Source organism: Cetorhinus maximus, chromosome 31 (assembly GCF_964194155.1).
Source record: "Cetorhinus maximus chromosome 31, sCetMax3.hap1.1, whole genome shotgun sequence".
Lineage (NCBI taxonomy): Eukaryota > Metazoa > Chordata > Chondrichthyes > Lamniformes > Cetorhinidae > Cetorhinus > Cetorhinus maximus.
The window spans coordinates 18,667,628-18,695,055 of NC_135909.1; the positions used below are offsets into that span (position 1 = coordinate 18,667,628).

The 27,428-nt window shown below is 44.9% G+C and overlaps 1 protein-coding gene and 6 non-coding genes across 7 annotated transcripts; 3 read left to right on the forward strand and 4 right to left on the reverse strand.

Annotated features, from left to right (window-relative positions):
- The first annotated feature begins 4,406 nt into the window (after window positions 1-4,406).
- On the forward strand, window positions 4,407-4,496 carry trnap-ugg (transfer RNA proline (anticodon UGG)). Its single transcript is given in 2 exon segments — window positions 4,407-4,442; window positions 4,461-4,496. It is a non-coding gene; the product is annotated as a tRNA-Pro (tRNA).
- Window positions 4,497-5,126: 630 nt separating this feature from the next.
- Window positions 5,127-5,208, forward strand: trnas-gcu (transfer RNA serine (anticodon GCU)). The gene has a single exon. It is a non-coding gene; the product is annotated as a tRNA-Ser (tRNA).
- A 2,942-nt stretch (window positions 5,209-8,150) lies between these two features.
- trnaf-gaa (transfer RNA phenylalanine (anticodon GAA)) lies at window positions 8,151-8,223 on the reverse strand. Its single transcript has one exon. It is a non-coding gene; the product is annotated as a tRNA-Phe (tRNA).
- Window positions 8,224-10,282: 2,059 nt separating this feature from the next.
- Window positions 10,283-10,364, forward strand: trnas-gcu (transfer RNA serine (anticodon GCU)). Its single transcript has one exon. It is a non-coding gene; the product is annotated as a tRNA-Ser (tRNA).
- A 4,997-nt stretch (window positions 10,365-15,361) lies between these two features.
- trnam-cau (transfer RNA methionine (anticodon CAU)) lies at window positions 15,362-15,433 on the reverse strand. Its single transcript has one exon. It is a non-coding gene; the product is annotated as a tRNA-Met (tRNA).
- A 2,604-nt stretch (window positions 15,434-18,037) lies between these two features.
- trnag-ucc (transfer RNA glycine (anticodon UCC)) lies at window positions 18,038-18,109 on the reverse strand. The gene has a single exon. It is a non-coding gene; the product is annotated as a tRNA-Gly (tRNA).
- A 5,825-nt stretch (window positions 18,110-23,934) lies between these two features.
- LOC144670350 (histone H2B-like) lies at window positions 23,935-25,032 on the reverse strand. Its single transcript, XM_078532827.1, has one exon. It carries the CDS (start codon window positions 25,022-25,024, stop codon window positions 24,647-24,649), a length of 378 nt encoding a protein of 125 aa, XP_078388953.1. The 5' UTR covers window positions 25,025-25,032; the 3' UTR covers window positions 23,935-24,646.
- Between the last annotated feature and the right edge of the window lie 2,396 nt (window positions 25,033-27,428).

A 27,428-nucleotide genomic window follows, 5' to 3' on the forward strand; every position in this document is an offset into this window, starting at 1 on the left:
TTTCATATTATGGTCACTGTTCCCTCACGGACTTCGCACAACAAGATTATTCATTAACCCCGTCTCATTGAAAAAAATAAACAAATCTATTATAGCCTGTTCCCTAGTTAGTTCTTCGATGTACTTGTCAAAAAAGCTATTTCAAGCACAATCCATCATTTACCACAGTATTATTGATAATTTGATTTGTCCACTCTATATGTAAATTAAAGTCACCCATGACAACTGTAGCACACTTGTTACATGCATTTCTAATTCCCTGTCTAATGCCGCCCCCTACCTTACCACTTCTGTTTGGAAGCCTGTATACACCTCCCGCGAATGTTTCCCGCACCTGATTGCGTCACAGCTCCACCTAGATTGATTCTGCATCTAGATTTTCTCTCAATATTGTATTGATGTCATCGTTAACTAAAAATGCCACGCCACCTACTTTTCCTTTTTGCCTGTTCTTCCTAAATATCGAACACCATTGGATATTCAGCTCCCAGCATTGGTCACCCTGCAGCCATGTCTGTGTAATCACAATCATATCCTATGCGTTGACATCTATTTGCATTGTTAATTCACCCACCTTATTGCAAATGCTCCATTCATTCAGCTACAGTGTCTTTAGGCTTTTCTTTTTACACATCTTTCTTTGTACTCTGGCCCTATTTGCTGCAGCCTCCGTTTCCTCTGCCTTCTACTTCTGATGTTTTTGCTTTTCTGTCTTTCATTTCTATCTTTGTTTCCCTGTCTCGTGTCTCCCCTCTCAGGTCCCCATCCCCCTGCCAGTCTAGTTCATCCGACTATCATTCTGGCGAAGCTGCACTGCAGCCTCTACATTACAGATGTATGTCCATGCAACTTCAGCTGCTTCATCAATGACCTTCCCGGCAAAGTAGATTCAGAATTCGGGATGTTCGCAGATGATTTACGCAATGTTTAGTACCATTTGCGAGTCATGAGGTTCTGAAGTTGTCCGTTGCATGAACAGTGAGGCCTGAACAATATTCAGACATGGGCTGATAGGTGGCAAGTAAGAATTGCGCCTCATCAGTGGCCAGGCAGTGACTATCTCCAGCCAGAGAGAATCCAGTTATCTCCCCTGAAGCTCAATGGAATTAACATCGCTGAATAAAGCACCATTCACATCCTGGGTGTTATGATTGAGCAGACACTATATTGGACTAGACATACAAATACTGTGCTTACAAAAGCAGTTCAGGTGTTGGGAATTCTGCAGAGAGGGACTCCGCTCCCCCAGCCCAAAACCTTTCCCACATCCACAAGGCACAGGTCAGACGCCTTCTGAATACTTTCCATTTGCTTGAATGCTTGAAACTCCAAGAGCACTCAAGAAGCACGACAACATACGGGACAAAGCAGCCCGCTTGCTTGGCACCTAATACACCACCTTTTACATCCAATCCCTCCAACAGCGACGCACAGTGGCGGCCGTGTATACCATCTACAAGATGCACTGCTGTAACTCACCAAGTCTCCGTCCACAACAACTTACAAACCCGTGAAATCTACCGCCTAGGAGGCCAATGGCAGCAGATGCGTGGGAACACAACCACCTGCAAGTTCTTCTTCAAGCCACACACCATCCTGACTTGGAGCTGTATCGCCGTTCCTTCACCGTCACTGGCACAACATTGTGGAACTCGGTTCCTAACATCATTGTGAGTATACCTACACCACATGGACTGCAGCGGTTTCAAGTTCTCGATGATAGTCAGGGATGGGCAATAACTGATGACTTAGTCAGCGAGAGCCAATTCCGGTGAAGGAATAAATAATAATAAACAATATGAATAATCTTTTTGTAATGTTTCCATTGTCTCTCAGCCGCAGTAGCTTCTGTGGGGGAGACTTCTTGATTTCCAATACTCTTCGCGTGAAGACGTTCTTCTTGTCAACGCCCCTGAACAAGGTAAATTCCCGCTTGGTTTGCAGACTGTCCACCAGGTTAAATAACGAAGCTAGCGAGTCATTTAATCATCGTGCGCATCAGATCAAACCTTCAATATAGTTATTCAAGGAATTACAAGAAATGTCGAGACAATCCGTCTGCCCTCATAACTTGGGTTTGATATCACAATGATAATTTCAGATTTCCATTCTGCATTACGCTGTCCCATACAAAAACTGGATTCAAACTCACGCGTGGGAAACATAATGGATTCACAGCTTTAAACTCTGGACCACCTCGCCACATGCATGACACTTATCTAACGACGTCATGGAGCGTTGGCATCCATGGACTGTTGAACTAAATGATCCTCTTTGGCACAGGTCCTGAATATTCAGCCAGATGATCAAAATGGAAATGGAGTTTCTGTTAGCCGACGAAATTTCCATCGCATCAGTTCAGGGACTGGTGTGAATGGACTGATGCGAAACATTTCAACACCATGTCCAGCATGTATCTCCACAGTGTGAAAACCTACTGCGGAAAAACTGAAATAGACAAACATTCCGCAGCAAAAACAAACCCCTCCCAGAGATTCCTCACAGAGGAATCCATAGACCATCGAAACACACGCTTCCTGACCTACATTGTCTGATCATTGAGACACATGTATCTGCTCCTGCCTGGCTTCATTCCATGAAGGCAGAGAATTTATATTGTTCCACTGAGCCGTGAAAGTGTCTCTAGAGCAGCTTAAAGAGAATTCCTTCTGTTTCACTGAGATGTTCTGAATTGATCTTTTTCTTTAAGTCGCAAAATGCTTTATTATTCAACACGTCTGTCCATTACAGGGCCGATGAAAGATCCAATCAGTGAGGTGCGCATTCACCGTTGTAAAAAATTATTTCAGGAGGTGTGAGAGTTGCTCGCGAGGCCAGTCTTTGTTACACATCCCAAACTGTCCTTGAACTCAGTGGCTTTCTCAGCGGGCAGTTAGGAATCAAACTCATATGTAGGCCAGACCAGGGAAGACACCAGTGAACCAGCACTGAGATTAGCGTTTAATTGCAGGTTTTAATTATTGAGTTTAATTTCCATCAGCAACTCTGGTGGGAAATGAACCCAAGTGCCCGGAATATTTCCACTGCTCCAATGTTTCGCCTTAGAGAGAGATGGAAATATCATGTCGAATGGACTCTAAGTTGGATGCCCATGTTATTGTGAACAAAAGTATTGAATCCAAGATCTTACAAGAAAAGTCGAAGCAAAATGACCTCATAACTTGGGCTGGAGAATCACATCAGTGATTCCAGGCAGAGCTTCTGCAAAATCACCGCAATAAGGCGGAAAAAAGTTGATAAAGTAACAACGAAGATGGGACTCGAATCCACACGTGTAAAGCACAAAGAATTAGCAGTCCATCGCCTTAACCTCTCGGTTATACTTTTCGCATGAACAACCCTTTGAAATAAATGATCCTCTTTGGTACAGGCCCTAAATATTCGGCCAGATGTGTAAAGATGGAAATGTAGTTTATGTCATTAAAATATATGTGCCTCACGTCAGATCAGGGACTGTTGTAAACCGACTGATGTGAATCACTTCAACACTTCAACCTAATATCCAACATCTAACGGCAGATCAGAAAAATGTGTGTGTGTCGCACATGGTCATGGCTACTTTTGCACCAAATCTGTGTCTGAATGAATGGAACCCGTTTGGGATAAACACTGTCGCCTTTCACCACTTAGCTGATGAGTTTCCGAGGGCCACGTATGTGATTCCCTCAGTTCTGCTTTTGCACAAAGCAGGGGAAATGCATCACAAATGTCAGTCTTCAGCCAGCTCCATTCACTCCAAGTGAAATCAAGAAATGGCTGAAGGCACGGGTAACTGCAAAGGCTTTGGGCCCTGACAACATTCCTGCAGCAGTACTGAAAACCTGTGCTCCAGAAATAGCCTCGCCCCTCGCCAAGTTGTTCCAGTGAAGCCACAGGACTGGCATCTACCCGGCAATGTGGGAAATTGCTCAGGTCTGTCTTGTCCACAAAAATAGCAGGAAAATCCAACCGGCAAAAACCGCCCCATCAGTCTTCTCTAGTTTATCAAGAAGGTGAGGGAAAATGTCTTCGACAGTGCGATGAAGTGGCACTTACTCAGCAATAACCCGCTCACTGAAGCTCACTTTGTTTCCTGCCAGGGTCACTCAGCTCCTGACCTCATTGCAGCCTTGGTCCAAACCTGAAGAAAACAGCCGAACTCAAGACGTGAGGTGCAAGTGACTGCACTTGAGTTCAAAGAAGCTTTTGACCTAATGCGGCATCAAGGAACTCCAGCAAAACTGAAGTGAAAGGAAATAAGGCGGGAAACTCTCCACTGGTTGGAGTCGTCCCCGGGGTTTCTAAAACATTGGAAAATATTTTTAGCATGAACTGTAATGCGCTTATGATTGATGCACTTTGTGTGACAATGAAAGGATTCCTTGTTTGCGTTCTCTTCTGCAGGTGGCTCGTTGGTCTAGGGGCATGATTCTCGCTTTGGAATTTTTGTTGAGTTGATATGCGAGAGGTCCCGGGTTCAAATCCCGGACGAGCCCATCTTAATGCAGCTTTTTTATTTCGCGCTCGAGGTGGTGGCAGTTCCGGAAATCAGGACCAGGTTTGAACACCCGGGGAGTCATTGCAGGGAATGCATCACTTCAACACACCTGATATAAATGAATGCCAAGTTTAAAGAACGTTTCTCCGTGCCATGAGACTCTGAATTTATTCTAATGCATCAAATGAGGGAACTGTCTATTTGTGGATTCACTTGGGAGGCTGATTGCACTCAGTTTCAATCTTGACTGAAAGGACAAGCAGAGCTGGGAATCCCAGTGTTTCATTTTAATTTACCACATTTTAGCTGTGTTCCGGTGCTTGCAGTGAGCTGGGAGGGGTTTCTTTTTGCGACCAAATGCTTGTATGTTCCGGTCTTTCCGCGCTGGATTTTCACACTGTGTAGAAACATGTTGGATATTAGGTTGAAGTGTTGAAGCGTTTCACATCAGTCGGTTTACAACAGTCCCTGATCTGATGTGATGCACATTTATTTTAATGACGTAAACTACGTTACCATCTTTACACATCTGGCCGAATATTCAGGGGCTGTACCAAAGAGGATCATTTATTTCAACGGGTCATGGATGCAAAAAGTATAGAAGGGGGTTTAATAGGCCGCATTTTGCGATGAGCTGGTCGAGAGGATAAGGCGATGGACTGCTAATCCATTGTGCTTTGCACGCGTGGGTTCGAATCCCACTTCCGTCGTTACTTTATCAACTGTTTCCGCCTTATTCCGGTGATTTTGCAGAAGCTCTGCCTGGAATCACTGATGTGATTCTCCAACCCAAGTTATGAGGCCAGCTTGCTTCGACTTTTCTTGTAAGATCTTGGATTCGATACTTTTGTTCACAGTAACATGGGAATCCGACTTAGAGTCCTTTCGACATGATATTTCCATCTCTCTCTAAGGGGAAACATTGGAGCAGTGGAAATATTCCGGGGACTTGGGTTCATTTCCCACCATAGTTGCTGATGGAAATTAAACTCAATAATTAAAACCTGCAATTTAGCGCTAATCTCAGTGGTGGTTCTCGGATGTCTTCCCTGGTCTGGCCTACATATGAGTTTGATTCCTAACTGCTCGCTGAGAAAGCCACTGAGTTCAAGGACAGTTTGGGATGTGTAACAAAGACTGGCCTTGCGAGCGACGCTCACATCCCCTGAAATAATGTTTTAAAAGGGTGAATGCGCACCTCACTGATTGGATCTTCCATCAGCCCCTGTAATGGACAGACGTGTTGAATAATAAAGCGCTTGTGACGTCAAGAAAAAGATCAATTCAGAACATCTCAGTGAAACCGAGGCTCAAACCCACATCTGCGAACAGAAGGGAATCAGAATGTTGTCAGTTTTTACAGAGCGATATTGTTGAGCTGAATGTTCACACTGGAAGGCTGTAAAGTTCCTCATTGAAGGATGAGCCGCTGTTCCTCGAGCGAACCTTGAGCTTCATCGGAACATTGCAGGAGTCCGAGAACCGAGTGATCAGGGTGAGAGCCAGGTCGCCAGTCATTTCGTTTCACCAGCTTGACTGTGTGGATGAGTTGGTTGGACTTTCTGTTAATTTGCCGCCCATTCTTGGCTATCAGTTTTGTCGCAGGAAAATGCCACTTCAACACTTTCTGCCAAAAGTAACCCCATCCCAACTCTTAATGCCCTGAGAAACTGCCACTTAGACATGTGATGACCAGCAATTGAAGTGAGCGCTGCCTAACTTCCCTGACCGTTAATTCCCCCTGAGCTTCTTTGCTAAGTCGAATTAAAGCTGAATTTCCGCAACTCCAATAACACAGCTAAAATATGGTCAAGTAATATGAAGCTGTAACCCTCCCGCCCCACCCACCAACATCTACCCCCACAACACGCCCCTCCCCTCACTGCATACTCCCAACTGCCACCACACTCACCCCCCGGACGCACCACCCCACCCACCACCCCCCCCCGCCACCCCCAGCTCTGCCAGTCTGGATGTTCTTTCAGACAAGCCTACAGCTCCATGTTGAAATCAGGCTGTGAACATTTTGACCCGATAGGGCTGTGTAGAAATAGGGTCACATGGATTTCATGGTTCTGAAAGAAAACATACCTGGGAGACTGTGTTTTAAAAAGTGGCCTTTTTTTTCCTTTGAGAAGATTAGCACCAACTCCTTGATGTTGTCACGGATCAGTGCTGGGGGAGCGACTGTGGAACACTGACCCCATATCAAGGACTGCACACCCTGACCTTTGCCTTGATCCATTGACGTTTAATGTTTTTCAAAATTGTCCCCTTTCTAAAGAAGGGTCATAAGGACTCGAAACGTTGACTCTGTATTTATTTCTCCGCACAGATGCTGTTAGACCAGCTGATTTCTCCAGCATTTTCTGTTTTTGTTTCTGATTTTCAACATCCCCATCATTTTGCTTTAATTTCCCCCATTTCTCTTTTTAATATCATGGTGTTCTATTATGAGTGTGTGTGTGTGTGTTTGTGAGAGAGGGAGAACGTGTGTGTGTGTGTTTGTGAGAGAGGGAGAGTGTGTGTGTGTGTATGTATGTGTGTGTGTGTGTGTTTGTGAGAGAGGGAGAGCGTGTGTGTGTGTGACTTATGGTATCTCGAAAGATTAATTCGCATAATTTCAGATCCATACTGAATGTTCATAAGCTTTATTTTTCTATTCGAAAATACCTTTTTTATAATAAACAAACAAATTTATGGTTTATTGAAATAATCCACTTTTAAACCTCTTTTATTCTCGGGAACACTGGTGAAGGTAAATAATTGGCCATTTTGGTGAGCGAAATGAACATTTGAGCTAATGTTGTGACCTGTGGAGCAGTGGGACTAGACCAAGGGCGCACTCCTCCCATCCCGCTCGTAACAGGGCGCTCACTCAGAAACTTAGCTCCAAGTCACTGTCGACTCCTTCTGTAAAGCAGATGACATATTGGGCTTCCCACTAAACATGCAGAAAACTAAGATCCGATTCCAATATTCGTGACTGAGGAAGAACCCCAGAAACTGCTGCACACAAAGGGCTTACTGAAAGATCAAATTATGTTGTTTCAGTCAGTCATAGAAGTGACCTTGGAGCAGGTTAAGCAGCATTTCCTGTGTTTCAATGATAAATTCTGATCTGAATTTAAAAGGAAAGGGTAAATATTTGTAATACTCATGAGATCCGTCCGCCGCATGACTGAGGCGAGCTCATTTCTTGACCTAATCACTGAGAGACACATACACAAAGAAATAATAATAAATGAGAGGGAAACAATGGATTAATTGGATTCCAATTACGGTCCCCTGGTTAATGTTAAAAGAAGCACCATTGCAATGGATCAACAGACGGATTTTCAGGAATTTAAATTCCCAATGACCGATCGATGGACCAGAAGCTGGGAACACATGAGAGTTGCACGGTTTTAGCATAGTTTAATGGGAGCTGAGTTGACCAGCGGTTTTTCATATGTTTTTATCAAGAAAGGTGAAACCGACCTTTATTCCAGTAACGTGGACCAGCGGGCACAGAGCTGCCCGTGTGCTTTGGAGGAGGGTAAGTCTCCCCTCCCCTCAGAAGCTGCACTGGGTATCCCCAAAAACTGATGGCATTACCAGCTGGCAAATAACACGAGCAGCAGCTGCCCAGGTTAAAGGATTTGCAACGTGTTGCCAAAACCTGGGATTGAACCAGGGACCTTTAGATCTTCAGTCTAACGCTCTCCCAACTGAGCTATTTCGGCTGACAGAAACACTTTCTTCGAGCCAGAATTGGCCCAGATACCTAAGGATGTTAGTTTTACAGGAAGCTACAGTCCTCCGTTAATATTAGAGAACATGATCGCATAATGACAAAGGACAGCCAACACCTCGTTTCAGTTCCCTCCAGTTTTCCAGTTTTTCTTGATAAAGAGGGGTTGCAAAGCCAAACAAAGCATCAGTTCATTGCCATAAGCTCTCGGCCAATCGCTACACAGGGATTGTCCAACAAACAGCTTTCTTCCTCCTTTGAGTGAATTGCTCCCTGACGTCACTATATGATGGCTTCACTCTCAGTTTTAGGTAATATCCATTTGTTCGGTATTCCCCGACAAGAGGAAATAATTTCTCCGCATTAAAACCTATTAATCATTTCAATTACCTCAACCAGATAGCGCCTAAACCTTCTCAACTCACGATTATGTAAACGTCACAGCGGGAGCACATCTAACTGCAGATCAGAAAAATGTGTGTGTATCACACTTCGTCATGGCTAATTTTGCACCAAATCTGTATCTGAATTAATGGAACCCATTTGTGATAAACACTGTCGCCTTTCACCGTTTAGCAGATGATCTTCATAGAGTCACGTATGTGATTCCCTCAGTTTTGCTTTTGCACAAAGCTGGGGAAATGCATCACAGATGTCAGTCTTCAGCCAGCTCTATTCACTCCAAGTAAAATCAAGAAATGGCTGAAGGCACGGGTAACTGCAAAGGCTTTGGGCCCTGACACCATTCCTGCAGCAGTACTGACAACCTGTGCTCCAGAAATAGTCTCGCTCCTCGCCAAGTTGTTCCATTACAGCTACCAGACTAGCATCTACCCAGCAATGTGGGAAATTGCTCAGGTCTGTCTTGTCCACAAAAAAAACAGGAAAATCCAACCGGCAAAAACCACCCCATCCGTCTTATCTTGTTTATCAAGAAGATGAGGGAAAATGTCTTCGACAGTGCGATCAAGTGACCCTTACTCAGCAATAACCCGCTCAGTGAAGCTCAGTTTGTTTCCTGCCAGGGTCACTCTCTTCCTGACCTCATTGCAGCCTTGGTCCAAACCTGAAGAAAACAGCCGAACTCAAGACGTGAGGTGCAAGTGACTGCACTTGAGTTCAAAGAAGCATTTGACCTAATGTGGCATCAAGGAACCCCAGCAAAACTGAAGTGAAAGGAAATAAGGCGGGAAATTCTCCACTGGTTGGAGTCGTCCCCGGGGTTTGTAAAACATTGGAAAAGATTTCCAGCATGAACTGTAATTCGCTTATGATTGATGCACTTTGTGTGACAATGAAAGGATTCCTTGATGGGGTTTTTGCTATGCCACCTGCTCGTTGGTCTAGGGGCATGATTCTCGCTTTGGGATTTCCGTTGAGTTAATATGCGAGAGGTCCCGGGTTCAAATCCCGGACGAGCCCGTCTTAATGCAGCATTTTCTATCGCGCTCGAGGTGGTGGCAGTTCCGGAAATCAGGACCAGGTTTGAACACCCGGGAAGTCATTGCAGGGAATGCATCACCTCAACACACGTGACATAAATGAATGCCAAGTTTAAAGAACGTCTCTCCGTGTCATGAGACTCTGAATTCATTCTAATGCATGAAATGAGTGAACTGTCTATTTGTGGATTCACGTGGGAGGCTGATTGCACTCAGTTTCAATCTTGACTGAAAGGACAAGCAGAACTGGGAACCCCAGTGTTTCATTTTAATTTACCACATTTTAGCTGTGTTCCGGTGCTTGCAGTGAGCTGGGAGGGGTTTCCTTTTGCTACCAAATGCTTGTAACTTCCGGTCGTTCCGTGGTGGGTTTTCACACTGTGTAGAAACATGTTGGATATTAGGGTGAAGTGTTGAAGTGTTTCACATCAGTCGGTTTGCAACAGTCACTGATCTGTTGTGGTGCACATTTATTTTAATGACATAAACTACGTTTCCATCTTTACACATCTGGCCGAATATTTAGGGGCTGTACCAAAGAGGATCATTTATTTCAACAGTTCATGGATGCAAAAAGTATAGAAGGGCGTATAATAACCCGTCTTTTGTGACGAGGTGGCCGAGAGGTTAAGGCGATGGACTGCTAATCCATTGTGCTTTGCACACGTGGATTCAAATCCCACCTTCGTCGTTACTTTATCAACTGTTTCCGCCTAATTGCGGTGATTTTGCAGAAGCTCTGCCTGGAATCACTGATTTGATTCTCCAACCCAAGTTATGAGGCCAACTTGCTTCGACTTTTCTTGTAAGATCTTGGATTCGGTACTTTTGTTCACAATAACATGCGGGTCAAACTTAGTGTCCTTTCGACATTATATTTCCATCTCTCTCTCAGGGGAAACATTAGAGCAGTGGAAATATTCCGGGGACTTGGGTTCATTTCCCACCATAGTTGCCAATGGAAATTAAACTCAATAATTAAAACCTGCAAATAAACGCTAATCTCAGTGTTGGTTCACTGATGTCTTCCATGGACTGGGCTACGTATGAGTTTGATTCCTAACTGCCCGCTGAGAAAGCCACTGAGTTCAAGGGCAGTTTGGGATGTGTAACAAAGACTGGCCTTGCGAGCGACGCTCACATCCCCTGAAATAATGTTTTAAAAGGGTGAATGCGCACCTCACTGATTGGATCTTCCATCAGCCCCTGTAATGGACAGACGTGTTGAATAATAAAGCGCTTTGTGACGTCAAGAAAAAGATCAATTCAGAACATCTCAGTGAAACCGAGGCTCAAACCCACATCTGCGAACAGAAGGAAACCAGAATGTTGTCAATTTTTACAGAGCGATATTGTTGAGCTGAATGTTCACACTGGAAGGCTGTAAAGTTCCTCATTGAAGGATGAGCCGCTGTTCCTCGAGCGAACCTTGAGCTTCATTGGAACATTTTGTGACTGGATTCAAACTCAAAATCCTGTCTCAATGACATCTCAAATAAAGCTGTCGGCTGCTTGAAAACGCAGCAGTTAAACTTTCTGCCTGATCATGAGAGCGACTGTGACGTTTACAAAACAAAATCATTTGATAAAATAGTTCAAAAACCATCAAGTTTGAAATCCTATGAGGAAAAGTCAAGCTATTATTGAGAACTCTGCTGAGAAAGCTTCAATGGACAGCACAGAAATCAGGTGAAGAGTCTGAGTAAATCGACACCAGCGAACAAGTCAACATCAAAACTGAAGCAACTCTTGTGAAGATCAGTGAGTAAAAGCTGAGTGCTCCGTGCACCATCAGCTCATCAAGTAGATGTATTGTCTGGATAAAGCGTTCTGTTTAGAACAGGATTTATTGACCTGAGTTGAGCAGGCACGTTATTGCAGAACAAATAAGTCACCTCTAGATTTTCCCTGGAAAACATAGAAACTAGGAGCAAACTTCTAGTTTGTTGATATATTGTATTGAAATAAACTGGAATTACAGTGCAAATGAATTGATATTCAAAATCAAATCTTACTTTCAGGTTAATTACGTGGAGCAATTAAATTACAAACAAGAACACAAGTGACCTGTGAGCTCAAACACAGAGAGAGTAAATTTCAGAGTGAAGACTTAAAAATTTCAATTTTTTGCAAGTGAGGGTTAAGTGCAGAGGGGGAAGGAGCTGCTGTGTAATTTTAACCGAGATACTGCAGCAAAAGTACAAGAGGGAAGGAGTGGAACTCTCTAAATAGCGAAAACTTTACTTAACTAGACAATTCATTTCAGTGAAATGTTGGGACAGCTGAGAGCTGTTGCCTACACATCCTGTGCTCTGTGGGAACTCCAAATAAGACTGATGATAATAGTCAGATTCATAATACATTAGCGAACCAAGCAGAATACAGAAAGTGCAGAGGAGAAATGGAAAAAGGAAATTAGATCAGAAGGGAGAGCGTATGAGAAAAGATTTGCAGGTAACAACTGAAAACACTGAAGATTTTTTACCAGCATAAGGGCAGTCACTTTAAGTGGGGCTGATTTGGAGATCCTGTGTAGGGAGAGGGCATGGCTGATGTACTAAATGAGAACATACAAACAAACTAATTAGCAGCAGGAGTAGGCCACTCAGCCCCTCGAGCCTGCTCCGCCATTCAGTAAGACCCTGCCTGATCTGATTGTAACCTCAACCTCACATTCCTTCCTACCCCCAATAACCTTTCACTTCCCCCCCTTGTTAATCAAGAATCTATCTAACTCTGCGTTTAAAATATTCAAAGACTCTGCTTCCACCAGCTTTTGAGGAAGAGAGCTCCAAAGACGCTCGACCCTCAGATAGAAAAGAAATCCTTAACTCTGTCTGAAATGATCGACCCCTTATTTATAAACAGTGACCCCTAGTTCCAGATTCTGCTACAAGAGGAAACGTGCTCTCCACCTCCACCCTGTCAAGACCCTCAGGATCTTAAAGGTTTGAATCTAGTTGCCTCTTACTCTCCTGAACTCCATGTGATACAAGCCTAACCTGTTCAACCTCACCTCATAAGACAACCGGCCCATCCCTGGTATTGGCCTCGTAAACTTTGCACTAAACCTGTCATCACAAAACAAGCGGATGCTGCTAATGTCATTGGTGGGGAAATTGGATAGGATGAAAATAGATGAAGTGGAAGCTATCACAAGGCTGGCACCGCTCACAGTAGAAAAGCTGCTCGATCCGCATCGGATACACCTTGGATTACTGAGGGAATGAAGGGTGGAAATAGCAGAGACTCGAGCCACAATCTTTCAATCCTCCTTGGATATGGGAGTGAAGCCAAACAACTGCAGGTTGTTGATGTTACATCCGTGTTTAAAATGGAGAGGGATAAACCCAGTAACTACAGAGCAGTTAGTCTCATGCTGGAGGTGGGGAAACGTTTAAAGACAATAATCCAGAACAAAATTCATTGTCGCTCGGTAGAACATGAGTTGATAAATGATAACCAGCACAGATTGGTTAACAGAAAATCAGCACTGAAACACTTAATAAAGCTCTTTGATGACGTGTCAGAGAACATTGACCAGGGAAGTGAGCATGATGAAGTGTGTCTGGACTTCCAAAGGGATTTGAAAAAGTCCCACATAATGAACTTGGTAAAATTCCAGCAGCTGGGATTAAAGGGGCAGCGACAGCATGGATACAAAATTGAATAAGGGACAAAAAGGGTAAAGTTGTGGCGAGCTCTGAAGAAGAGCCATACGGACTCAAACGTTGACTCTGTTTCTCTCTGCACAGATGCTGCCAGGGCTGCTGAGTTTTTACAGCACTTTCTGTTTTATTGTAAATGTTAATAACTTCCAGCCTATATTCAAGTTTGCTGATAACACTAGTTTAGGTGACATGGTTAGTAGCGTATGTGGGAGCAGCAAGTTTCAAAGGGTCATTGACAGATTCAGTGAGTGAATAAAACTGTGGCCGGTGGTGGTCAACACTGGGAAGAGTGAGGTCATCCATCTTGAACTAAAAAAAGATCCGAGAATTTCCTAAACAGTCAGAATCTTGGGACTATGCCAGAGGAGCCGAGAGTGAGAGCTGAGTGAGACCAGAGGGTGGAGAAAGAGCCTGCATAGATATGTAGATGTTCAAGTGAGTGGGGATAAAATGGAAGTACAATGTAGTAAAATGTCAGGTTGACCACTTCTGCAAGAAGCATAGGAGAGAGGAATATTACTGAGATGGAGAGAGACTGCAGAATCCTGTGGTACAGAGGGATCCTTGTACAAGAATTACAAAAAATGTTTGGATGACATTGCAGAATGCTGCAGTACAGATGGATATGGATGCCGCTGTATAATAATCATTGAAAAAAAGTTGTCATTTAGGTGCATCAAATACTTAGGAGGGCAGGTGGAATGTTGGTCTTAATTGCAAGGGGACTGGAATAGAAAACCGGAGAAGCCTTGCTGCAACTGTTCAGGGCATTGGCGAGACCACACCTAGAATGGTGCTGATTTGGTCTGATGACTGAAGGATGGACATACTTGCATTGGAGTCAGTTCCAGAGAAAGGTGACTGGGATATTTCCTCGACTGAGAAGGTTTTCAAATGAGGAAGTTTTGATCAGGTTGGATCTAGACTCACTGGAATTTAGAATAACTTAACAATGTGATAGTGAATGAGCATCTGGCAATGAGTGACAGCAATATGTTAGAGACAGACATTCAGTTCGAGCACAAAGGTCATATACATGCTGGTTATCACCTCAAGTAAGGCCAATAAGGACGGAATGAGTGATAAACTGAGCACGTTAAATTCCCATCGGCTATTAATAGGTAAAACAAGACAGGAAACAATCAGAGGCAGTCAAATAATAATTTAGTGCAATCTGTACCGAAGGAATGAAACTTTTATGATAATTATGGTTAAGTATTATTATGATTAATACTATTAATAATGGGGACGGAATTCCATAAATTAAACCAGTGATTAAGAAGGAATGACAATTTCTGTCCAGATAATGATGAACTGTGTATTTGGTGCGATGATGTCTCCGCTATGCTGATAGTTTTGTCCTTCTCGGTGGTTCATGTCACAGGGAGGACGCTGCTGTTCAAATAAAGATGACGAATTACTGCAGGGTGTCCTATAGATCGGAAAACCTGCGGCTAAGTTCCCCTCCGAGTCACTCATCATCCTGACTTGTAAACATATCGCCGTTCCTTCACTGTCGCTGGGTCAAAATCCTGGAACTTCCTTCCTAACAGCACTGTGGGTGTACCTACACCACACGGAATGCAGCGGTTCAAGAAGTCAGCCCACCACCACCTTCTCAAGGGCAACTCGGGATGGGCAAATAATTCCGGCCCAGTCAGCGAAGCCGACATCCCGTGAATTAACTTTAAAAAATATGACCTTGACGATATTGTTTCCATCTAAGAGGATGTTTTTTCTATTCAGATAATCATACAGTGATAGTGAAGAGGAGGTGGCCACTCAGGACATTGCGCCTGTGCCAGTTCTTTGGGAGGAATGGGCTGAGGGAAAGGGGAAAGCATTGGCTGGGATGTGTTTGCAGCATTTCCAGCTTGTATCCATCTGTGAATAAACACCATATCAGAGATTTGTTGAAGATTGAATTTTTGCACTGGAAGCAAGAAACTGTTGCAAATAACAGACATGATTGTGGGTAACAGAAAATGCTCCCTTTTGGCATTAATGAGAACGTAAATAGCAGAGGATGGTTTCGATCCATCGACCTCTGGGTTATGGGCCCAGCACGCTCCCGCTGCGCCACTCTGCTGCTTGATTTTTAATGTCTACTGTTCCATTATGGTGTTAAAGTGTTTCACATGTTTAGAATATATTTCCTGCTGTGGAATTGTGCTCTCTGGTGTTGAGAAATGTTCTTTGTTGTTGTGTAAAATGCTTCCCTGCAGTACAAACGTGTTCCCGGTTGTATAAATATGATGGCCGAGCCAGCGAATCTCACGTCCATTGAATTTAAAAAAAAGTTCCGCTCTGTTGCACTTCTCAGCTCTGGCCAGTAGATGTCAGCACACTCAGAGAGCGACAGAACAGACAAGAACCGTTCACATTTTATTGGACGGCGAAGGGAGGTATTTGGAATTACTAACGGTGAAGATGACATTTCATAATATTTTGTTATACCAAGCAGAAGTTATAATGTTGTGCTGAAACCGTCAGATTGTTGTTTTGTATTTGAGAGTGAGATACATTCTTCATTGCCCTTTTCTGGCCCATTTTGTGAACGTGGGATTCAATATCTATGTCACTTACTGGTACTGTGTGAAACTGAGAAACATTCTGAAGCTGTCAGTCTTGGTTACTGTATGTGAGTGTGGAAACATTGTCAGTGGAACTGCAAATGTGTTTGGATTTATTCTGACAGTCACTGCCTTGGACTCTGGTACTGAGTCGAGGTAACATGGAAACAACATCTATCTCTCCTGCACTCTTTGATTGATGGATGGAAAGTGTGACTCTGGAACTATTTCTGCTGTCTGTGACTGTGAAATTGATGTCCTGTCTGTGTCTCTGCGCTCTGTCAGTGATAATGTACGGACTGTGTGGGAGGAGCTGGCGGGAATCTTCATTCTAGCTTGGCTGGAGGAAACACCACATTTATTCTGGTTCCTTCAATTATTTGCCTGTTGGAAAAAAATATATTTTAGGACTCAAGTACAGATGGGGTGGAAGGTACAGATTCCATCAGTTTAACATCCATAAATAATCATTGTGAATGGTTTGAGAGGCTTTAGACAGGCTCTAGCTCTGATTGGGCAGTCCATTCTCAATCCAAATCTTCAACCATTCGGAGAGCCAGGTAGCAGGAATTGGACGTGCCGATTGGCTTATATTTTCAAAATCGAAAAGCCTGCCAATTTGACGGAAAAAAAAGATAATAGCCGAACGGCTTAATTTCCAGGCAATTTTAATCTCACACTTTAGGAGCTGTAATATTGCATTTTGCGTCACAGAATCCTGGCGCTATTTTAGGAACAGATTAAATGTGTCAATCTCTTATCTGTAACCGGCGGTAACAAAGCAGCGATTTAAAACAGAGCCAATCTCAGCTCACTGGAAACGCAATGACATTGGTTACCAACCGACTCCTTCACACAGGCTTCATCGGGACAGAGAGAAACGGCTGATTTCTGATCCTGTCCCCTGAAAGCGGCCGGGAATGTTACAATCGGAAGAGCGGAGCGCTCCAGCAGCCACACGCTCAGCATAGCTGCTCTTTCTCAGGGACCTGTGAACACGGCCCGCGGGGAGCTGCAGTCCAGCCCGGGAGGAGCGAGACTTGTGACTTTGGCTTTGTTCTGGGCTCTACCGCCGGTCTTTCTACAAGCTTACACACACTTACACCACGAATGAAAAATTCATCCCGCACTCGCCCTTCCCCTGTCTTTGGGGAATGCAGTCGGCCACTTCTGAATGGTCAATGTGTTCGGAATCTCATTGGGTGGCTTTTGTAACCAATCAGAGAGCAGCTTATTTCACCAACTTTCAAAGATTAATGAGAAAATGGGCCGCAGATTGATTGAGCCAAACTGGCAGAGCTGAAACGGGTTTTCAAATTGAAAATAAGCGCCAATGTATTTGAGAATGGCTGAAAAAAGAGACATGTCAAAGCTTTTCCTTCTGCACTCAACAGGACACTCCCAAGAAAACCAATATAAGGGGAAGACACCAATTTATACTGATAGAGAATATACTTCAGGGTGGAAAGTGACCGTCTTAGGTCCGGTCATGAGCTTGTGTGATACACAGCGCGAAATGATCTGATCAGGGTAGCCATTACCCTGCAGGATGCCTTTGATGAGCCAGGTTTCAGCATCAAGCTTGCACGGTGAGCAAATGGCTCGGGCCCTATTTACAAGGTTGCCGATGAGACCAATCTTACAGAGCGTGGGACTGTAAGAATCCCAACGCGTATATTGACCAGTGAAGGTCGGCTTACGGTAATCCTGGTAGAGTATCCTCTGGAAGATTTCTCAACTAGTGTGTCAAGGAAGGGGAGTTATTTTGACTGCTCCATTTCATAGGTGAATTTGAGCGCAGGATGGAGCCCATAAAGACATGTAAGGAAATTGTTACATGCAGCTGCGGATTTAAATATAACAAACGTATCATCGACATATCGGAAATATGCGAGGGGGAGGAGGTGAGGCGTCTTTCCACCCAAGGCCCGAATTTTACGTTCGAAAAACGTGAGTGATGAAAATGTTAGACTTATTTTATTTCGTTAGTCCTTTATTTTCTTGTTGGAAATCTCCCCACACTTTCTGTTCTTTATCTAATTTTGGAAACCACAGAGATTAACTCTGCGGGTCCGGAATTGTGGTCTGATCACGGATAATGCTGAAAAATAAGTCATTACTGCGATGGCCGGGAATCGAACCCGGGTCAACTGCTTGGAAGGCAGCTATGCTCACCACTATACCACCATCGCACACTTCTTTAAATCACAGTCAGCATTTATAGTACCGGGAAACACACTATATCTTTGGCATCTTGTGTATGAATGATAAACTGTTTTGCAATAATTCTCACCATGTTTATGTTGTTTCACACTCATTTAAAATGTCCCCAAAGAAGTTACCTCTTTGCACGTCTCACGTGCAGCCAGCAGATGGCACCAGTCCACAATAAATTGGCTCCTGCTGTTTCTGTGGACACATCGAGACAGGAAAAGGTCTGTTGCTGCCCGGGGAACGGGCCGTGAAACAGACAAAGATAGTGACCAACTACAACGGCTCCATGTAGATATCCACAAAGTTCCGAACAGTAAAAAAATGCAACTTATCCTGGAAGGGGTGATGAAGTTCTCTCTGAAATAACTACACCAACACTTCCCTTAAAATAATTGATTTGTTGTCACAAATTCAATACCAACCGTTTAAATTTCAGCCGGTATTCATTTCCAGTTGTTAGACAGACACTTTCACTGACCGGTTCAATCTTTGCAAAACTTTTCGAATTCCCGCTCAATAAACTAAATTACAGACCCGTGATCCGATTTTATCTTGTTCTTAGTCCCAATCATTTGGAATAGAAGCTGTCCTAGAAATGGAAGCAGACTGTTTGTCTGTTTGTAGAAGCGACTGGAATGAGGCGGGGATATTGCTGACAGGTCTGGATTTAAAAGATGCGGGTTTCTAACTATAGATAAACAAGATGTTCCATTGAGCAAGATTTGTTTCGAGCTGCTTCACGTTCCTCTTTTATGTAGCCCGCCCCGACCTGACTGAGAAAGGGACAGAGAGTGAGAGGCGGCGGATTGCTGGTTTAAAGGACTGGGGAAAGGCGGAGCAAAGCGGCATCGCAAAGTGCTTCGTGATAATATCCAGGGCATCACCAAACCAGCAATCCGCCGCCTAGCTCGCCAGGGACGCACTCTCTATGGATGCGGCAGCTGAACAACTCGACCCTTTCTACCAAACACACAACAAAGGCTCTTTTAAGAGCCACCAAAAACGTCACATTAAGAGCACTGACTTGGGAACGGGAGAGAGAAATCTAAAGATGAATCAAACATGTCCTTTTTCGGTCATTAGTTCATTTATTAAGGTTGTTGATGTCTTAAGTGGGGAGTGGAGCGGTGTATTACCTCCCCAGACCCCACTCTCCCACTACAGTATAGTGGAAACATGACTCACACCATTTTCTCTTCAACATCTATTGAACCGTGACCTGAATAAAACCCATACAGTTCATGATGTTTATGTGTGAGACCCAGAACTATCGGCCTTCACGGTCATTTCGCCCATCAATAGCTTTCCACCCGCCTGTTACAAACAGATCAGGTAAGGAATCCGAATTGAAAGCGGGTTGTAAGGTATGCCGGGCTGTCTTTTGCAGCGAAGCTAGTATTTTTTAACGAAAATGCTGGAAAAAACTCAGCAGGTCTGGCAGCATCTGTGTGGGGACAGAGTTACCGTTCCGAATGGGCATGACGCTCCTTCAGAGCCAGAATGAAATGAGTTCAGACAGTGAGCAGCCCTTTCACAGACTCTGTGAGTGGCTCTGAAAAGAGCCTTTGGGTTATTAGATTAAAGAATGGCCGCTTCACTTGGTCTTCGAGCCCGCAGCGGCGCTGGTTTTCTTGGGCAGCAGCACGGCCTGGATATTAGGCAGCACCCCGCCCTGAGCGATGGTCACCCCTCCCAGCAGCTTGTTGAGCTCCTCGTCGTTGCGGACGGCCAGCTGCAGGTGTCTGGGGATGATGCGGGTCTTCTTGTTGTCCCGGGCCGCGTTACCGGCCAGCTCGAGGATTTCAGCCGTCAGATACTCGAGCACAGCAGCCAGATAGACCGGGGCTCCGGCACCCACACGCTCAGCATAGTTGCCCTTTCTCAGGTGCCTGTGAACACGGCCCACCGGGAACTGCAGTCCAGCCCGGGAGGAGCGAGACTTGGCCTTGGATCGAGCTTTACCGCCGGTCTTTCCTCTTCCAGACATTTCACAATCTCACAAACACTTTCACAGAGAATGAGGAAATCTTCTCACATTCGCTTCTCTTATAGCTTCGGGAGGAATGGTGCTGCGGGCATTGCTGATTGGTCACTTTGTGCCGCGTCTTTGTTCATATCACCAATCAGATATCTACTGAACTCACCAATCCGGAGACTCACGGAGTGAGGGCGGAAAATACCGGCGCCAAATTTCAACCAATTTTTTTGACAAATTTTCAAAGCCCGCCAAATTTGTATAAAAACGGACAGAACATAGTGTTAATTGGAAACAGGTAATTCAGTATTTAATATACGAATGTTAGATTTACTTAATCTCGCTCTCCCTTTCTCTATTCTACGGTTGATCTGTATTTGTCTGTTTCTGATTTTCAGTCTGGGTTTATCTGAACCTGAAAACCAGCCGAAAATAACAGCTCCAAATTTACGCTTTTCGACATCGAAAAGGCGGCCGATAGATTTATAAAATAAGGAATAAATTTCATGTAGGAAGTCTTATGTATAAAGTGAACTCGGTCTGACGACAAAGTTTTAAAATTCCCCGTCCCTGATGGGACTATTTCACATTTTATCCCAAGTTCCAGATACGGGATCTATTCGGAGAAAATTTCCATCTTTTATGAAACCCTTTAACCAGCCGGCAAAGTCTCATTGACATCGTTCTACAAACGGACGGTACATTGTAGATATTCGTGAGAGTCAAAAGCAAACATGTCTGGTGTAAATTTGCCAGCGTTGAGACTGAAGGTTCCGACACAACCGGGGCTGATAGGAAATGAACTGATCGATTATTGAGACCAAACTTGACCAGAACTGGAAACTGACGCATTTGAGTTTTATTCTCTCTCCAAAGCCAGGGAAAGGGGCCGAATATAAACACGTCTGAGAACAAAGAGCAGAGGGTGAGCGGGCAGTCATTCATTTATGGGGCATTATTATCAGGACCTAAGAATTCAGCGAGTGATAAATCTACATTAGCCCGAATATGAGGGAAACAACAGAGTTCGAAATGTTCAAATTTAAAACATGACAAAGTAAAAATTGAGATGAAATAGCTTTTTCAGAGAGATTGTGGGTGGCTCTTAAAAGAGCCGTTGTGTTTTGAATGTTGTTCAGTCCATTGCGGGGTTTTACTTGGAGCTGGTGTACTTGGTCACCGCCTTTGTCCCTTCTGACACGGCGTGCTTGGCCAGTTCCCCGGGTAGCAGCAGGCGCACGGCGGTCTGGATCTCCCGGGAGCTGATGGTGCTGCGCTTGTTGTAATGGGCCAGGCGGGAAGCCTCACCCGCGATGCGCTCGAAAATATCGCTCACGAACGAGTTCATGATGCTCATGGCCTTGGAGGAGATGCCGGTGTCGGGGTGAACCTGCTTCATCACTTTGTAGATGTAGATGGCGTAACTCTCCTTCCTCGACTTTCGCCGCTTCTTGCCGCCCTTTGCTACCGGTTTCTTTAAGGCTTTCTTGGCTCCCTTCTTGGGAACTTGTTTTTTTTTGTAAAAATATACTTTATTCATAAAATATCTTCAATCACATTCCAAACCATTTCAAAAACAACATTACAAGGGTACAATCCAGGTTAAACTTTTACAAAATGTATCACCAGGTGCATCAGTACAAACAATATTACAATCATTTACAGCCTTTCATTTTGATCTGTACAGCCCGAGGGGCTCTAAACAGTTCCCAGTCTCTCGGTGCGCTGTGGTAGAAAGGTCTTAGACAGCGACCCTTCCCCATTGCGCCTTTGCGGCAGCTGCCCCAAGCTTTAGTGCGTCCCTCAGCACGTAGTCCTGGACTTTGGATTGTGCCAGTCCGCAACAATCGGTCGGGGACAACTCTTTGTGCTGGAAGACCAACAAGTTTCGGGCAGACCAAAGCGCCTCTTTCACCGAGTTGATGATCCTCCAGCTGCAGTCGATGTTTGTCTCGGTGTGTGTCCCTGGGAACAGCCCGTAGAGCACAGAGTCCTGTGTCACAGAACTACTCGGGATGAACCTCAAAAGCAACCACTGCATCTCTCTCCAGACTTTCTTTGCAAAGGCACAATCCACAAGGAGGTGAACAACGGTCTCTTCCCCACCACAGCCACCTCGAGGGCAACGTGCAGAGGGGGTGAGCCTCCTGGCGTGTAGGAAGGATCTGACGGGGAGGGCCTTTCTCACCACCAGCCAAGCTACGTCTTGGTGCTTGTTGGAAAGTTCTGGCGATGAGGCATTCTGCCAAATGACTTTGACAGTCTGCTCGGGGAACCATCCCACAGGGTCCACCCTCTCCTTTTCCCTCAGGGCCTCTAGGACGTTACGTGCTGACCACTGCCTGATGGACTTGTGGTCAAAGGTGTTTTTCTGCATAAATTTTTCCACCAGGGACAGGTGGTACGGCACGGTCCAACTACTTGGAGCGTTCCGCGGCAGCGTGGCCAGACCCATCCTTCGCAACACCGGGGACAGGTAGAACCTCAGCACGTAGTGACACTTGGTGTTTGCGTACTGAGGGTCTACGCACCGCTTGATGCAGCCACACACAAAGGTGGCCATCAGTATGAGGGCGATGTTGGGCACGTTTTTTCCCCCTTTATCTAGAGGCTTGTACATCGCGTCCCTGCGGACACGATCCATTTTCGACCTCCAGATAAAGCGGAAGATGGCTCGAGTGATCGCCATCGCGCAGGAGTCTGGAATGGGCCAGACCTGCGCCACGTACAGCAACAGGGAGAGTACCTCACACCTGATGACCAGGTTCTTACCCGCAATGGAGAGGGAGCGTCGCTCCCACATGCCCAGTTTCCTCTTCACCATAGCCACTCGCTCCTTCCAGTTTCTAACGCATGCCCCGGTCCCTCCGAGCCATATCCCCAGCACCTTCAGGCCGTCAGCCCTGACAGTGAAGGGGACAAAGGATCGGTCAGCCCAGTTCCCAAAGAACATGGCCTCGCTCTTCCCACGATTTACCTTGGCTCCCGAGTCCAGTTCGAACTGGTCGCAGATGTGCATCAGTCTGCGCACCGACAGCGGATCCGAGCAGAAGACGGCGACGTCGTCCATGTAGAGGGAGGCTTTTACCTGAGTGCCTCCACTGCCTGGGATCGTCACTCCTCTTATGCCCGGATCCTTCCTGATGGACTCGGCAAAGGGTTCTATGCAACACACGAAAAGGACAGGCGAGAGAGGACAGCCCTGCCTGACTCCAGATTTAATCGGAAAGCTATCTGTTTCCCACCCATTGATTGAGACTGCGCTACTGATGTTAGTGTAGAGCAGTTGGATCCAATTTCGAATTCCCTCCCCAAACCCCATTTTGGAGAGCACATCCCCCATGTAGGTGTTGCTCCCAGAGATTTTCACCATCTCACACTTTCGCAAAGAATGAGGAAATCCTCTCACCTTCACTTTTTATATCTTCGGGAGGAATGGTGCTGCGGGCGTTGCTGATTGGTCACTTTGTGCTGCGTCTCGTAATGTTGTTCATATCACCAATCAGATATCTACTGAACTCACCAATCCGGAGACTCCACGGAGGGAGGGCGGAAAATACCGGCGCCAAATTATCAGATTCCAACCGATTTTTTTCAAATTTTAAAAGCCCGCAAACTTCTCAAAAACAGGACATAATATAGTACTAATTGTAAAGAGCTAATTCAGTATACGAATGTTAGATTTACTTAATCTCGCTCTCTCTTTCCCTAGTCTACAGTTTATCTCTGTCCGTTTCTGATTTTCATTCTGGGTTTATCTGTATCTAAAAACAAGTCGAAAATATCGGCGCCAAGTTTAAGGAATCCAAACTTTCTTTTTATTCGACATCGAAGACGGCCGATATATTTATAAAACAAAGAAGTGTTCAGATAGAAATTCCCATTAATAGTTAACACGATCTGACGCCAAAGTTTTAAAAATATCCATCCCTGATGGGACTATTTCACATTTTATCCCAAGTTCCAGATTCGCTTATAGAATCCGGAATCTATTCGGGGTTAATTTCGATCCTTTATGAAACCCTTTAACCAGCCGGCAGAAAGTCTCATTTACATAGTTCTGCAAACGGACGGTTTATTGTAGATATTCAACAGTCAAAAGTGAACATTTTTGGTGTAAATTTGCCAGCGTTGAGACTGAAGGTTTCTACACAACCGGGGCTGATAGGAAATGAACTGATCGATTATTGAGACCAAACTTGACCAGAACTGGAAACTGACGCATTTGCGTTTTATTCTCTCTCCAAAGCCAGGGAAAGGGGCCGAAAATGAACACGTCTGAGTACAAATTACAGAGGGTCAGCGGACAGTCATTAATTTATGAGACATTATTAACAACAGCGAATGATTGAACAGAGTGATAAATCTACATTAGCCTGAAAGTAGGAAACAAAACTAACAGAAAACATCATTCGAAAATGTTCAAATTAGAAACACGACAAATTAAACATTGAGATGATATAGCTTTCTCGGAGAGATTGTGGGTGGCTCTTAAAAGAGCCTTTGTGTTTCGGGTGTTTTTCAGTCCGTTGTGGGGTTTTTACTTGGAGCTGGTGTACTTGGTGACCGCCTTTGTCCCTTCCGACACGGCGTGCTTGGCCAGTTCCCCGGGCAGCAGCAGGCGCACGGCGGTCTGGATCTCCCGGGAGCTGATGGTGCTGCGCTTGTTGTAATGGGCCAGGCGGGAAGCCTCACCCGCGATGCGCTCGAAAATATCGTTGACGAACGAGTTCATGATGCTCATGGCCTTGGAGGAGATGCCGGTGTCGGGGTGAACCTGCTTCATCACTTTGTAGATGTAGATGGAGTAACTCTCCTTCCTCGACTTTCGCCGCTTCTTGCCGCCCTTTCCTGCCGGTTTACTCACCGCTTTCTTGGCGCCCTTCTTAGCAACTGGTTTCTTCTTCTCTTCAACCATCTTCAATCTCAATTTCACACTGAAATAAACCAAACCCCTTCCGTCCGCTCATTATATAGACAGTCTGACAGATATATGCTAATGAGGAATGGGAGAACAATGATTCTGATTGGACAATTTTAAAACAAAACGGGGACTTAGTTTGTGATTTTTTTTTGATTGGATAGCTAAACCGACCAATTATATTTAGCTTTCTCCACCAATCATTAGCCTCCTTACTACAATCAGGAAATACATTTTCCAAAGCCCCTCTCCAGCCGGAGTTTCTCAGTGTGTAAGGATACACCGGGAAATGTCGCCTGGCTGTCGGTGCGAGGGGCTGTCCGGGAATGTGGGTTCATTCAGGAATTGTGAGTATCTGGTCTTCTTCTTATCGTGTCCACGGACAGTCTATACATGGCCCAGCCAGAACTGGACACATTGTTGCGCCTTGTTGTTGAATTCGGCAAGATCTGCAACAGTGCAAGGTTCCTCTAGCGATAGGCATTGCAGGAGATGTTGCATAGTTTGTGGCTCAGTTCCACATTCACAAGGTGTCGGGCTGGTTGTATATCCCCATTTTCTTAGTGACACCTTTGAACGACCTACACCAGTCCTAAGTCTGTTAAGGCACTTGAATGTTGCCCAGTTGCAATTAGCTCCTTGGGGAAGGCTTTCATCCGGTAGAATTTCCATCACTGGGGGTTGTTTGAGACTGGCGAGCCAGTCTTTCCACAAGGCGATGCGGGCTTCAGATGGGGTGGATTGTAATGGAACAACACTGTTCATGAAGCTCTTCCTTGACTTTAGGCGGCTGGGTGTAGGTGTATGACCATGTAGAGGGTGCCTCTCATCTGATGTTTGACGGAGTCGCTCTTTCTTGCTGGCTACCGTTCTTCTTATATCAGGGGGAGTGATATCCGCCAGGATATATAGGCTGTTGGTGTTTGTTAGTTTTACACAACCTGTGATAAGTCGGCAGCTTGCATTCAGAACGGCATCCATCTTCTTAGCATGAGCAGATCTTTCCCATGCAGGGCAGGTGTATTCCCCAGTGGAATAGCAAAGAGCAAGTGCACTGGTTTGCAATGTTTTCGGGCTTGCTCCCCATTTTGTGTTAGTGAGCTTATTCTGGATGTTGTTTTGTGCGCTCACTTTTGCCTTTGTCTTTTTGATGTGGTTCTTGAAGGTGAGGCATCTGTCAAGGGTGACTCCTAAGTAGATAGGGTGCTCGCAATGCGTCAGTGTTGCTCCACACCAGGTTACTTTAAGCTGGCGTTTGGCTTCACGCTTTCTGAGGTGGAATGCACAAACATGCGTCTTTGATGGGTTTGTGCGAAGGTGGTTTTCTTGTTAGTAGGTTGTAGGTCCCTCCAAGGCCTCAGAAAGTGTTTTCTCCACGATGCTAAAATCAGTGCTTTGGGCAGTGGCACATAAGTCATCAGCATATATAAAACATGTCTGGTAATGTGTGTAATTTATTCATTCTCTGATCCTGTGTGTGTTTGGAAGGCCGTGGTACAGTATGCGAGTGTCGGGTTTATTCTGTATCTGTGACTTGATGGGACCATGTCTCAGTGTTGGGCTCACTTGGCATCCTGGAACTCATTGTGCATCTGTCCGTTATTGGTGCATGTAAACAAATTCATTTGCTTCTTGGGACTATAAGCCAGAGCGGAATAAAATCAGTATGTGTTTCTCTCGGCCACAGAAATTGTTGGATTGATTCTGTACCTGTCAGTCCCTGTAATTGGATGTTAATGAGATTCTGTATTTGTCAGTCTCTGGCACTGTAGGTCAGTGTGTTATAGGTTCTATATCTTTCAGTCTGTGTTACTATATCTGAGTCTGTGAACTTCTCATTCACTATCAGTGCCTGATACTGTGTGTGAATGTGAGATTAATTATATACCTGTCAACATCCGTTGCTGAATGGCAGTGTGGAGTTCAGTCTTTATCGGCACTGATTCAATGTGAGTCATTCTCAGTAGCCCCATCTCTTGCAATGTTTGACGCAGTTAATCTCAGTGTCACATACAGCACCAAAGACAGCCAAATCTGGAATCTGTCTCAATGGGTTGTACTGGATATGAGTGTGGTTAATTCTCTTTTAATCAGTGGTGCTGTGTGGAAGTTTGCAATCCATTTTCTTTCTGTTGAACTCTGGGACGCTGTGTAAACGTTGGTTCCATTTTCTAGTGCAGTGCCTGATGCTTTGCTGAAATGAAGAATTCATTTTGTCTCTATCAGTCTTTGGCTCTGAGATTCCTCTGTTTTTCTCAGTCTGTGGTACTGTGTGAATGTCAGATTCATTCTGTATCTCTACATCTCTGGGACAATTTGAGATTCATCCTGTATCTATCAGTCCGTGTGCTTTGTGTGATGTGGGATTCATTCTGTACCTGAAATTCTTTGGCACAGCCTA